This window comes from Histoplasma capsulatum, genomic scaffold (genome assembly GCF_000149585.1).
Source record: "Histoplasma capsulatum NAm1 scaffold_2 genomic scaffold, whole genome shotgun sequence".
Classification (NCBI taxonomy): domain Eukaryota; kingdom Fungi; phylum Ascomycota; class Eurotiomycetes; order Onygenales; family Ajellomycetaceae; genus Histoplasma; species Histoplasma mississippiense.
The window spans coordinates 507,753-519,993 of NW_001813981.1; the positions used below are offsets into that span (position 1 = coordinate 507,753).

Genomic DNA, 12,241 nt, shown 5'->3' on the forward strand with positions numbered 1-12,241 from the left:
CAAACCGCCAAACCCTTTCCTACAATCGATAGCGCCGGGGACAAAGAGCAAGGGGGTGGCATGCATCAGAAAGGCCGAGCTTCACCCAACCATGTGTGCCAGTGAAAAGGTGGGCCTGGCTTCGCCTCTGTGCTCGAGCCCATGGTGTCTCTACTCTAAGCGAAAACACCCAACATGAAGCAATATCTGAGGCGCGACCTGCATCGAGGCGTTGTGATGCCGGAGGTGATCATCCTGGAAATGCCCAGGTCTGCGGGGTGCGAGTATCGATGAATGCGCCGGTGAAATCGTCCCACCCGTTAGGGGAAACCTCATCGAGATTATGGTTCCCGTGGTCGATGTCGCGGGTGCTTGCGGGGGCGCCGATGGAGCCTTTGGCCTCCTTCCCCGGCGCGGTTCTCCCATTTCTCTTCTTGGAGACATTGCTGCAGGTCACCGCCAACCCCCTGTCCCAGCCGTGACTGGTCTTGTGATTGTGAGGCGGCTGTGCTCTCGCTACAGGTATAAATATGCGTGGTTTCCCCCTCAAGTCCTTCCGTTCTCCCTCTTCCTTAATTATCTCGACCCATCCTGCCAGAATGTGGATCTGTCCCTCTTCCATTTCCTTCTCCACTTCTCATCCTACACCACCGCGAGACACCAACCACCGAGAGGCCCTTGCGTACTCGAGGACGACTGAGCGAACATAAAAAGCCCGATTTTCCCCCAGCGGTGCTCTTCATCCGTCCTCTTTGTTTTTCCAGGGCACCACCATTTTTCAATCATGGCGTCAGCTGATAGTCCCCGCGACGGGCTTCATCACACTGTCGTCATCAGTTCAGATTCGGAGATGGATGAACGCCAGCCCCCGGCGCGAAAGCTGCGAAGAAAGAGACCCCGCACAGACTACAGCTACCCAATGTATGAGGCTCAATTTGACGACCCGGCACCCTCCGAAATGTGGCAGCCACCGAAAAGACGTAAAATGCCCAACCTGGACACGGTATTGGTAAGACTCCTCCCTGTAGGGCCCATGGCGAGGCTCCTTCTTGGCTGATATTGGGATAGGAAACCGCGAACCAGGAAATCCATAACATTTTCGAGGCGGAGCATGCGCGGACAGAGGCGCTGGAGAAAGAAGTGCAACGCCTGCGTGCGGAAATGGCTAGGAAGGATGAGCGGGTTGACAAGCTTGAGACCAAAGTCCGTGAGCTGAAGTATCAATGTCGATGCCAGATCTGTTTTACCATCCCGTCAGGGTGGCGGACCCTTCTGTGTGGACATCGGTATTGCCCGAAATGCGTTCCCCCCATTGGTGAAACCTGCGCCACTTGTCGCCAGGTTATCGCTGGTGTTATTAAGAGCTACTAGGTAGAACCCAGACGGTTGAGTTTTGCCATTTGGAATGTACAGTTAAACGAGTGTAATTGAGAAATTGAATCTATCTATATAAAGGGAGGTAACTCCACCTGCATTGACCCTCAGTTTTGTATAATGGAGGACGAGCTGGGACGGAAGGATTTTGACCCAGAATGGATTAGGGCCAGTCGTGATAACAAGAACCAGCACCAAGCGAAGATTACTATGAGGGAAAGACATGCACGCAAGTTGACCCTAAGGCTTTGACTCAGTTTCCTGAATAGTGGTGGATTCATTCACGAGACCGTACTTTTCACGATTACAGTCAAACTCTGTAAGGATGTAGCCTACAGTAAGGGAGAATTATCTCAAGCAATCAGTCACTAGTCACGTTTATGTATCGTTCTCTGGATGCTACGTTCTGCAGACGCGATCTGCATCTCATGGGCGCAGACGGGGACCGTGTACACTCAGAGTATGACTCTTGAATTCCATGATGGATGGTGGAGTGAAGGTGACACCCTGTACTTTGCAGATCCCGCAGTGCTTTTGTCCGGTGGAGTACGCTTTTAGCTCCTCGCGGTGGACGCTCTCGATATGGTTCCAGAACTTGTTCGTGCGCTCCCGGACCTTCATCCGCTCCCCCCAAGGCAACGAGATATCAGCGACGCAGAATGGGCACTGCTTATCGCCCAGCTTCGCCGGAATGGATTCTTTCGCCCGCACGGTGTCTAGGGGCGGGTCAGGTTGGAAATCTCGCTGGGACGGCTGGTGTTTCTTGTGACGGCCCCGACGCTGAACCTCCTTCCGACGCTGCAGCTTGAACCAAACGATGATGCACGCACACCGGCGCGCGAACTGCTCATCCTCAGTCAGTTCCTGAGTGCCAGCGCACGTCAGTTCGACGACCCGTCTCCGTTCCGAGATCTGAAGTGGTGGCGGGGCCGGACACTCATCCAGAGACCCACCGCCCGCGCCGTTGCGGAGTCGCTGGTTGAATCGCTCCGTATCAGCATGCCGGAAGTGCCACCGCCTCTGCCGCTCAATAAGCTTGGAGTGAAGGTAAACTTTGCTGCGGTTCAGCCGGGAAACCACCTTCATCTTCTCTTCGTACAGTGGAGTTTTGCCCCGCGCTGCCGGCACGGAACGGAATCCCATCGCCCTCAGCTTCCGGGTCAGCTCTTTACTACGCTCGGTAAGCTCTATGATCTTTGGATTCTCAGTGATCTTTCTTTTCAGCTCGTCGGTAAGTTCCGTCGGGGCAGTGGCGTCGGCGTTCAAGAACAGCCCATGGGCTGCTTTCTGGACCACATCGTTGGACGGAAGCTCCATGGCCGCGGCTTCCAGATCGAAGCGGATGACCGTGTCCAGATAGTACCGTACCGCATTGGATTCGTGATCGGCTACTTGATCCCGAACGGAGGACGGAGCTTTGTCTGCGGATCCGGTAGGTCACCAGTTAGTCTGGCCAGGGGAAATGGGAAGAAAGAGAGGATAGACGAAGGGACCAAGGAGAGTAGTGGGGCAGGCACATACTGTTGATGGCGTTGATGAGAGAGCGTCGCCAGACATACTGGGTCAGACTATATTTGAGCCCAGCCACCAGGCGAAGGTGTCTGAGGTAGCCGCTCCATGTAGATCCTTTGAGCGGCGTCTTCTCTGATGTTCGATACCCATCGCCCGTGCGTTCCGGCTGGCGGAACACCGGCACGTCCAGCATCTCTGCCTTGATCTTTAGGCTCATACCGCCTAGGTAGGACGGGATGGGATACCAGTAGATGTCTTCGAGCTTCTCGAATTCGGGCGCGAAGATCTCGTCATCTATTGCCATGGAGAGAAAGTGCCCCAGAAGATCCAGGAGCGGCTCCGGATTATGGCTGATGACGAATGTTTTCCTGCATTGTCAGTCAGTCGATGAAGCGTAATGCAGTACGGGGGTTGAGAAGAGGGAAAGTTGCATAGCTACACTCGCGGCTTCTTGTCTTCACCCTTGGTGTGGAGGAGTGTGACCTTGGCCAGGAGAATGTTTGGCCGGCCAGCCACAGGGCTCCGAATGATGTGGAAGCCGACATGCCGCCAGACAATGGCCCCAGTCTCCTCAGGGCCCGCATCATACTCGTCGTCCGTCACGTCCTCTATAAAGCGGTCAAGTTCACTGATGTCATTGTCGGCGGACGTATCGCTGGCGCAGCCGCTCTCCACTGACTCTGCACTCGACTCGGTGTCGGTATCGTTTTCTCGCACGAGCTCGCCAAACAGGGGTTCCTCGGAACTGCCGCTAGTGCTGTCACTCTCTTCATCAACATACCCTGAGTCAGAGTCCGTATCATTGCTCATATGACTATCCATGTCGCTATCCAGGGGATCGTACATAACGTCTTCACCGCGCATCCCGTATTTGCCGCAGGACGCTTCTACTCGGGCGGAGCGACAGCTTTTTCGGGGAGCCATGATTCGTGCCTTCTTTGTGTCACGATATTCCTCATCGTCGTCGGAAAGAGCCCACTTGCGTTTCTCTAGTGCTATGGGTCTGTTACCGTGCTGGCCGATCCCGGATCCCGCCGTTGGGTAGCGGTCGGGGGTGGCCCCTGTGGCTCGGGGACGGTGACGCCGACGGTCGGTCCTGTTCTTTGAGCCCCTGCTCGCTGTGTGCGACAATCCCTTTGACTGTCCGTCTCCGGCTTCCGCATCACCGGTTTTGATCCGGGTGTCGAACAGCGAGACCAGCCTGGCACCGGAGATGAAGGACAAGAGGATACCTGCAGCAACGTAGAGTCGCTGCTTCTCATCGGCATACGCCTTCGTACACCGTGTCCAATGGGCGTGGAGGATGCGGTACACATCGTCCTTGGTGCCAGACGTGCCCCTCCTCCGCCGTCGCCGGAGACCCCATCTCTTGATCACGACGTTCTTATACTGTGCAGGGCACTCATCAGCTGGAGCAACGTCAGTCACTTGGATGAGCTTACGTTCAGACAATCCTGTTCCATCCCACTGTCCATGCCATGGCCAGTGCGCTCCACATACAGGATCTTCAGGACCCGCCAGTAAGAGTCAAAGGCCGATGCTGCCTTGATGCTGTTCCGGTGGGTGTCCTCGACCCAATCAAAATATGTCTTGACTCGGCCCGCCGTCAGATTCTCAAGGAATTCCTCTTCCGTAGTCTTCAGTTCGGCATAGCAGAAGCTTTTCTCCGTAAGAAGGTAAATTCAATTTCCTTACAGAGATCAACACTTACCGTTGAACTTTCCGCCGGACCGTCCCCACACTTTTCTGAGAATTTGCGGCGTAGATTCTGGATGTGCGGCCAGCGGCCTCATGTTGTTCCAATATGGCTCTGTAGTTCGGCTTTCTGGGTGAATCCAGGCGACCCGCCGTGCGTGATCTGCCAGCTTTCGGCACTTTGGGCCTCCCAACTGGCATAACGTTCAGTGGGCGCGTGAGGCCGTCGCTGATGCGTAGGTAGATAGAAAAGAGATTCTATGGAGGAAGGCCGGGGTAGACCAGCCCTCTGCAAGGGAGTTGGGGCGGATTGGAGGGGGACTGGTGACTTGGGTATAATGAGTTGCAGAGGAACCAACGGCAACGGAAGGCAAAGGGAGGAGCGAGAGGGATGGGAGACATGATAGTATTTATAGAATGGGGAATCCAGGACTATCCCGGCGGCCATCATGGTTGAAGGGCTGAGCGCCAGAAACGGCACGCTCCAGCTGGGCGAATGGGCGAGTGAGTGGGTGAGCGATTCGCGACAGTCACGCGAGCAGTCGCGCGAGCAGAAAGTGAGGCCGTGGACCCGGCCTCGGGCGTCAAATGGTATCCCAAAAAGCGGCGATGGGTGGATTCCAGATTGGGTCTAGTGGCGGCTAGTGTGGGTGCGAATTCGGGGTGCATGGGCGGCCGGAAGCAGCCCAACCGCCTGCCACTTTCGGCCGCCGTGGCCTTCAAAGTTGGATTCTATATGCAGTTGTAACCATTTTTTCATTCTTTGCAAGTTAAATATCATGAATTACAGAGAGAACTGCATCAATTGCTGAGTTTTACTTTTTACTTCCTATCTGATCATCATACAATAAATCAGTAGTAGTAGATAGAAAAGACAATCTAGTTGCAATTATCTTTTCCAAAATTTTTCCCAGATAATTCAGCAGAGATATCACTCTATAAGATTTATAAATAATTGGTTTTCTATTAGGTTTTGACAGAACAACTCCAACAGCATACCTTTAGCTCAAATAAGTTGTAAACTTAGTCTCAAAGTTGCATTTATCAATGTTCATTTGTAATCTAGCTTTGTGTAAGTGGGTAAGCATTTGTTTTACATGCTTGTGATACTCAGTGAGTGAGCTATTCATGAAGATTAGAATATCATCTATATATGCTGATGCGATCTCATCCAGCATGGACACAACAAGAGCCCAGAACATTTGGTGCTCTGTCGACACTCACAGAGGCACTTTCTTCACTGGCCCAAGAGGCCAGCAGCACGGCCACACAACCGGGCGACAGCTGTTGCCTATCTAGGGTCTCTGACCCCTACAGACTTTGTAGAACTGCTGGACTGCACGCAGTTCTACACACGGTACTGCACAAGGTAACGCAGCCGGCTGGCTGCAAACCATCTGACAACCCCCGCAGCAGTTCCACGAGGCCGGCCTGCTGAGTACACCCACGGTAGCTAGTGCAACTGCCAGGGACATCACAGTCTATGCAGACAGTACAGATAGCACAACTAGGCTCATCTGTCTCAATTAGCTGTGGTGTAATCAGTACAGCCTACGTGTCTGACTCAGCTGATATGGTTTTGACTGCCGGCATTGTATCTACGCGTGCTCTGCTTTGTTTTCCTCTCGTTTGCCCTTGTCTCTATCGGCTCAAATGCTTCTTCTTCCTTCTTTTCTTTGCTCTCTCTGTCATTCTCTGCTCTTTTCCTGTCACAACCTTCTTCAGTGCTCTCTCCTTCATTATTTATCTCGTCTGTCTTTCTTCTGATGTTAGAAGCACAGACAGCTTTCTGATCAACTGAGAGAGGTATCCCTCTCTGCTCACTATAAAGCCTTCCAGGCACGGCAGCGGCGGTCCCCTCAGGGAACCACACTATAGCCCCACCATGAATGGCCATACGTCGGGCCAGAAGTGGATGCGCAGCTCAGAAAAATCCTTTGCAATGAGCTGAGTCTTCTCAAGAGTTGCCACCTGGATTCTGTTTTCTCTCTCTGTGTACATAGAAATCTCTCCAGCGTAGCACGTCTCCATGCCCTTCGGGAGGCTTCTGAAACACGGGCGCTGCCCGTGTTTTCTCCGGGACGTTAAACCTATACATACATACATACATCCAGCATATTTTATAAAGCTCAATTGATATATTTCTGAAATATATTTGAAGCATTCATCAGTTCAAAGAGGATCACTGTTCATATGAATAAATTATAATGCATATGAAATACTGTTAACCACTCATCACCTTCATTGATTTTTATCTTGTAGAAGGTTGCTGATATATCAGGCTTTATGAATCATTTTGCTTTTTCTATTTATTCAAATATTTCATTGGTAAGTGGGGGGGGGTATCAGTTCTTTCATGTAATTCAGATGAGATCTTAATAATCTACACAGAATTGTAGACCTTCTTCAAATTTCTTTACAAACAATATAAATGCTGCAGCAGAGAAGTTGCTAACTCAGATAAAATCTTTATCTAATAATTCATTGAATGTTTTTTATAAAATAAGAAGCTCATTGTGCCCCGGTGGCCGAATGGGTAATGCGGCCACCAGGTAGCGCCTTGGCGTGGGGACTCAAAGCGCGTGGGTTCGAAACCCACAAGGGGACAACATTGCATCCGGAGCCAACTTCTCAGCTTCTAAAATAAAGAGATGTGAATCTGCCAAGTAAGTACCTTCGGGCGGACCTATTATCTGATTTAGCTTATTGTTTCTGGGCTGGAAATCTGTATTGTGAGTATCAAATTCTGACTTTCATTAATTTTTCTATGTTTCTGTTATATTCTTGGCATCATTCAACACTAAACATTCCTCCTGTATAACCAACTCTTGCTTGTATTTAATATTACACAAGGACTCGTCATAAGCACTGCTTGCATACGAGTATAATGGAAGAATAATAATAATAATAGTTACAGCTTTTTTATACACATTGAAATGCACAAAATTGTTGTTAAGTTAACACAAGTGGATGCAGTAGTTGTGGTAATGTGAAGATATAAAATGTAAAATGTAGAGTTTAAATAATTTAGTTAATATATTGATTTAAAAAATTAATTTTCACAATATCATCTTATTTTTATTCTTCTGCTTCACAGATTTTACTATCAAAATCAGGTAGATAGTTTATTAAAAGAGTATTTCTTTGATGATTTCTGTTCAGCCACTGCATTGCATGCATTTGCAGTATAAAATTCAAGAACAGAACATTTAATTGACAGAAGATTTCTTTAAAAATACACATTTCATATATATATAATTCAATTCAGAATTAAAACTTCATTAAAACATCTTTTTTTAACTGATTATGAATATAACAAACTTGCAAAAGCAGAGAGTTTATCACAAACTCATTTTCTTTAAATTTTTATTTTTCATTTTCAAATTAGATTATTATTATCATTATTCTTCTGTTATACTCATATACAAGCAATGCTTATGATGAGTCCTTGTGTAATGTTAAATACAAGCAAGAGTTGATTATATAGAAGAAATGCTTAATGTTGAATAATGTCAAGAATATAACAGAAATATAGAAAGATTAATGAAATATAGAATTTGATACTCACAATACAGATTTTCAGCTCAGAAACAATAAGTTAAATCAGATAGTAAATCTACTCAATGATATTTACTTCACAAATTCACATCTCTTTATTTTAGAAGCTGAGAAATTAACTCTGAATGTAATGTTGTCCTCTTATGGATTTCGAATCCACGCGCCTTGGGTCCCCACGCCAAGGCGCTACCTGATGACCGCATTACTCATTCGGCCACTGGGGCTTTCAAACTAGATAGATTAAAAGCTCTTTTGAAAATTTATTGAGAAGAAAAAGGTTTTCTTTTCTTTTATACACAGAAAACATTGACACTTGTATAATTTCTGATATATTCATATTCAGATGATTCAATTATCATTGAAATTTCATCATATGCAAAAATTGCTGCTGAAGAAAGTTACAAAACTCAGTGTTATCTTTTACAAAGTTTTAATTCTCACTCATGAAAAGATGTTTGTAATTCATTTCATTTTTATATGAGGTTATGATTTTTGATTTTGATAATTTGAGAATCAGAAGATTCAATTTTTCAGAGAAGATATTTTATGAACATTTTGATCTTTTCATAAATATATAATTGTGAAGCTTTTAAACATTCAGACTTCTTCACAGCATTATCACAGTGATGTGGCTTTATAAAATTTTGGAAATTGCAAATGTTATCACAACAATATAGCTTTATAAAAACTTGGTAATTTATTTCTTAACTTAAACATCTGAGTGCAATTGTAAATATAAAGCACTCAGACTGACACAAATGAATTAATTTATAATGTAATAAGTATATTTTAATTAATACTTTAACACTATTTTAAATATAGATTACAAATTGATTAAGAAAAGAAAGAGAAAAGAGATTAGAAAAAAAGGTTGTATAAAGAAGGTTTTTATAAAGAAAAGATTGAAATAAAAGAATATAAGAAACTGCTCCACAGTGAAGCACAGAGCAGAGCATGAAATGAAAAAACATTAAGAGTTATACAGAAGAATTGTTAGAATTATGTGAGCGCAAAGCATAAAGTAAAAGAGATTATGCAGAAAAATCATTAAAAACTATATGAATGCAAAATGCAATAACAGAAATGAGTAGATGCAGAAAAGAAGTTGATTGTATAAATTAACTACTAACAAATATTAATCTGTCATAATATACTATCATTTTTATAATAAAATTATACTATAACTGCTTCTATGTAGTTGCTACTTCAATAACAATATTCACAGCAGAGATCATATCAATTTTTCTAATTCATATAAAAATATAAGAGTTTCAAAATATATGAATAAGAATAAAAATAAAAACAAAAATAAAAATAATTTAAAAATAAAAATTAATAAAAAAGTAGAAAAGATGATAGTAAAATAAAGAATAAAAAAAAAGTTGATATAATAATTATACATAATATTACAGAAAAGTTACCTTTTTTATATAATTAAAAAAAAATAGCTCATTGTACAGAACATGTATGAGATTATTTAGAGGCCTTGATTAAACATCATAAAAATATATGTTCAAACACAGGCAAATCCACCTTCATATAACTATTAATTATATTATAATGCCTTGATTTCAAATCTGATAAGATATTGATAATGCTAAGTTCAGTGATGTCATATCTTTTAAAGTAATTACCACTTTCAGCCTAGCACTGATATCTTAATGCGGGTTTTTTACAATCATATTTTCAAGAATTGTATTAAAAAAAAAGAAATAAATTCAAATCACTGATAAATCAAAACTGACATCTGTCATGATTTATATCGCTGAAACTCAGATGAATAAGAAGTGATTAAATGATAAATTTTATATGTATATCATTATTCAATTAAACTTTTCTAATGATTCTGAGCTGATTTAATACCTAGTCAATTTAGAAGCAGATTTTAACTATATCTCTGATATATTTCAATAGAACTTTATCCATGATAATTTAGCAAGGCAAGTTCCACAAGCTTGCTCACAAGCCTTGAAATATCCCAAAGTATCAAAACCCCGTTCAAGCTGTTCCCATAGCAGGAGTAGTCTGGTTGAAGCTAAATGGACGGAGTACAGATTTGCACCGCGAATTGCTTTCACTTTCGTCCTAAAACTTCCTTTCTAGTTACCCTTTTGTGAAATTAATCATCCCCAGTTCCTATCGTGGAATGAAAAATAAGATAAAGAATAAGGAGGAAAGTTGTATTCGCAGCCGGCAAGGTGGTTGAAACCGTTTTTTGTCATATGGAATTGAATAGCGTTGCATAGCTGCAGGGAAAGGAAAACGAGAGAAGCAGAAATAAATATTCTAAAATTTTGAAAGAAAATTACAACCGCAAACAAATTTAATTATTCAACCGCATACCCATCCGCAACCGTCTTGAAGTCCTTCGAGAAATTCACAGCCTGCCCATCCATTTCCATAAGCGATACTGACTGCACATCAACATCCACGAAGGGACTTTCTTTTTGGAACTTGACGGTCATCGGGAAAAACTCATTCTCGTCACTGTTGGGGTCCTCAGACTCGAACTCGAAACTGCCCGAGACATTCGATTCGTTGACAGTACCAATGTTCCAGTCCAGGCTGTCTCCAGTCACTTCATAAACAGCGTCATAATTCGTCACGGTAGGCTCGACAGCACCGAAAGGGATTGTTACAACCACGTCTCGTAGTGGTTCCGAACCATTGAGCTCGTACTCAATGGTAACCGTGCTTGATTGAGTGCCTCTGTTTACCCAAACGGTAAACGTAATTGGAAGAACGTCTGTGTTGTCTGTGCCGGTGACGCGCCATCGAAGGACTCCAATTGAAATATTGTGAGGGAAACTCTTTGAAGGGTCACGGAGTTGAATGACTTTGGAGTTTGTAAATAGCGCTTTGTCGACATTAGGGTGGGTACGGAAAACAGCTCCATGAGTAGGATTGGCTGTTAATCCAAGCTTCACTTTTGTAAATGTATCATCCGTGATACGCAGTTGAAGATCGCCTTTTATCTCCCATGACTTCACTGAGCCATCGCGGGAAAGCTTGGCGGAAATGGTTTCAGCCACAGTAACATGGATAGGCTCGCGGTCGACGGATAAAGAGCTGCGCGGTTGAGCCACATTTTCTGAAAAAGCCTGTGCAGGGGCCGGGGAAACCAGTGGTCTGTCTTCAGCGTCAGGGCCGAGATCGCTTCGAACTTTCTCATAGATATCGGTAGCTTTCGATTTCTTCCCAAGCTGCATTCCCTTGCCCCTAACAGCCATTGGCCTATATAACTACGTCAATGGGATGGATAAAGCGGGTGGCCAGGGATCCGCAATTAAAACTCACTTAGAAAAAGTCTTCTTTTTCTCCGCCTCATATGAGTCGAGGGTCTCAGAAGGTGTTGGCCGAGTCGGCGGGGTATAGACTGGATAAGATGGGGCTCGTGGGGCCACGCCACGACCGCTGCGGGCAGCTTCTTTGCGCTGCATCTCCAATTGTTTTGCCTTGCGCTTTCGCGCTTCGCTCGCTTCAAGTTCCTTGTTCTGCGGAAGAGTGAAAATGTTAAACGACCACATCATGTTACTATATTGGTACTACCACATACCCTTTCAATTATCTCCTGCACCCTCTCTTCGTGACTTTCCATCTCAAGGAACGTCTTTATCTGTGACAAAGAGAGGTTTTCCCGGTAGCCCAAAGTGACAAGCTCATCGAAGGCGCTAAGGAGCTCGAATGCATTCCGCAATATCTCCCGTTCATCGAGACTTTTGCAAATACTTGTGACGACCTGGGCGAAAATATGCAAGCTGTCTATATCTTGGAGGATGTTGGACTGCTTGTTTGTGATGAGGACAATGTATAATTCGTCCAATGGCTGGTAGACGAATCGGACATTATCTTGTTCGACGATGGTGTGCTGCGTGCCGGAATCTGCTAACTTCGGGAATGATGCCAATAGCGATTCTATCCGGGAACGGGCGATTTCACGGAACTGGCGCGAGAGCACCGCTTTGCCCCCTCGAGTACATATCGACGCTGCGAGGATGACCTGGTTTGCGCCGTTCGAAAGTCAGTGGGGGATCACTCTTTCGCCATCTGCAAACCAAACCTACCATCGTCTCCCAGAGTATATAGAAAAATACAAACGGCCTAAATGAGGTGAGAAGAAAAA

The 12,241-nt window shown here is 45.1% G+C and overlaps 4 protein-coding genes across 4 annotated transcripts; 1 reads left to right on the forward strand and 3 right to left on the reverse strand.

Moving 5' to 3' along the window:
- Window positions 1–763: 763 nt before the first annotated feature.
- Window positions 764–1,350, forward strand: HCAG_02248 (predicted protein; the record flags this gene model as incomplete). Its single annotated transcript, XM_001542027.1, has 2 exons — window positions 764–988; window positions 1,048–1,350. 2 exons carry the CDS (start codon window positions 764–766, stop codon window positions 1,348–1,350), a joined length of 528 nt encoding a protein of 175 aa, XP_001542077.1.
- Window positions 1,351–1,779: 429 nt separating this feature from the next.
- Window positions 1,780–4,658, reverse strand: HCAG_02249 (predicted protein; the record flags this gene model as incomplete). The annotated part of the gene is made up of 5 exons (XM_001542028.1): window positions 1,780–2,774; window positions 2,875–3,233; window positions 3,455–4,254; window positions 4,308–4,492; window positions 4,577–4,658. The coding sequence occupies 5 exons, from the start codon at window positions 4,656–4,658 to the stop codon at window positions 1,780–1,782; spliced, it is 2,421 nt and encodes an 806-aa protein (XP_001542078.1).
- A 1,543-nt stretch (window positions 4,659–6,201) lies between these two features.
- Window positions 6,202–6,591, reverse strand: HCAG_02250 (predicted protein; the record flags this gene model as incomplete). The annotated part of the gene is made up of 2 exons (XM_001542029.1): window positions 6,202–6,294; window positions 6,460–6,591. 2 exons carry the CDS (start codon window positions 6,589–6,591, stop codon window positions 6,202–6,204), a joined length of 225 nt encoding a protein of 74 aa, XP_001542079.1.
- Window positions 6,592–10,445: 3,854 nt separating this feature from the next.
- Window positions 10,446–12,185, reverse strand: HCAG_02251 (hypothetical protein; the record flags this gene model as incomplete). The annotated part of the gene is made up of 4 exons (XM_001542030.1): window positions 10,446–11,352; window positions 11,416–11,612; window positions 11,675–12,118; window positions 12,183–12,185. 4 exons carry the CDS (start codon window positions 12,183–12,185, stop codon window positions 10,446–10,448), a joined length of 1,551 nt encoding a protein of 516 aa, XP_001542080.1.
- Window positions 12,186–12,241: the final 56 nt, after the last annotated feature.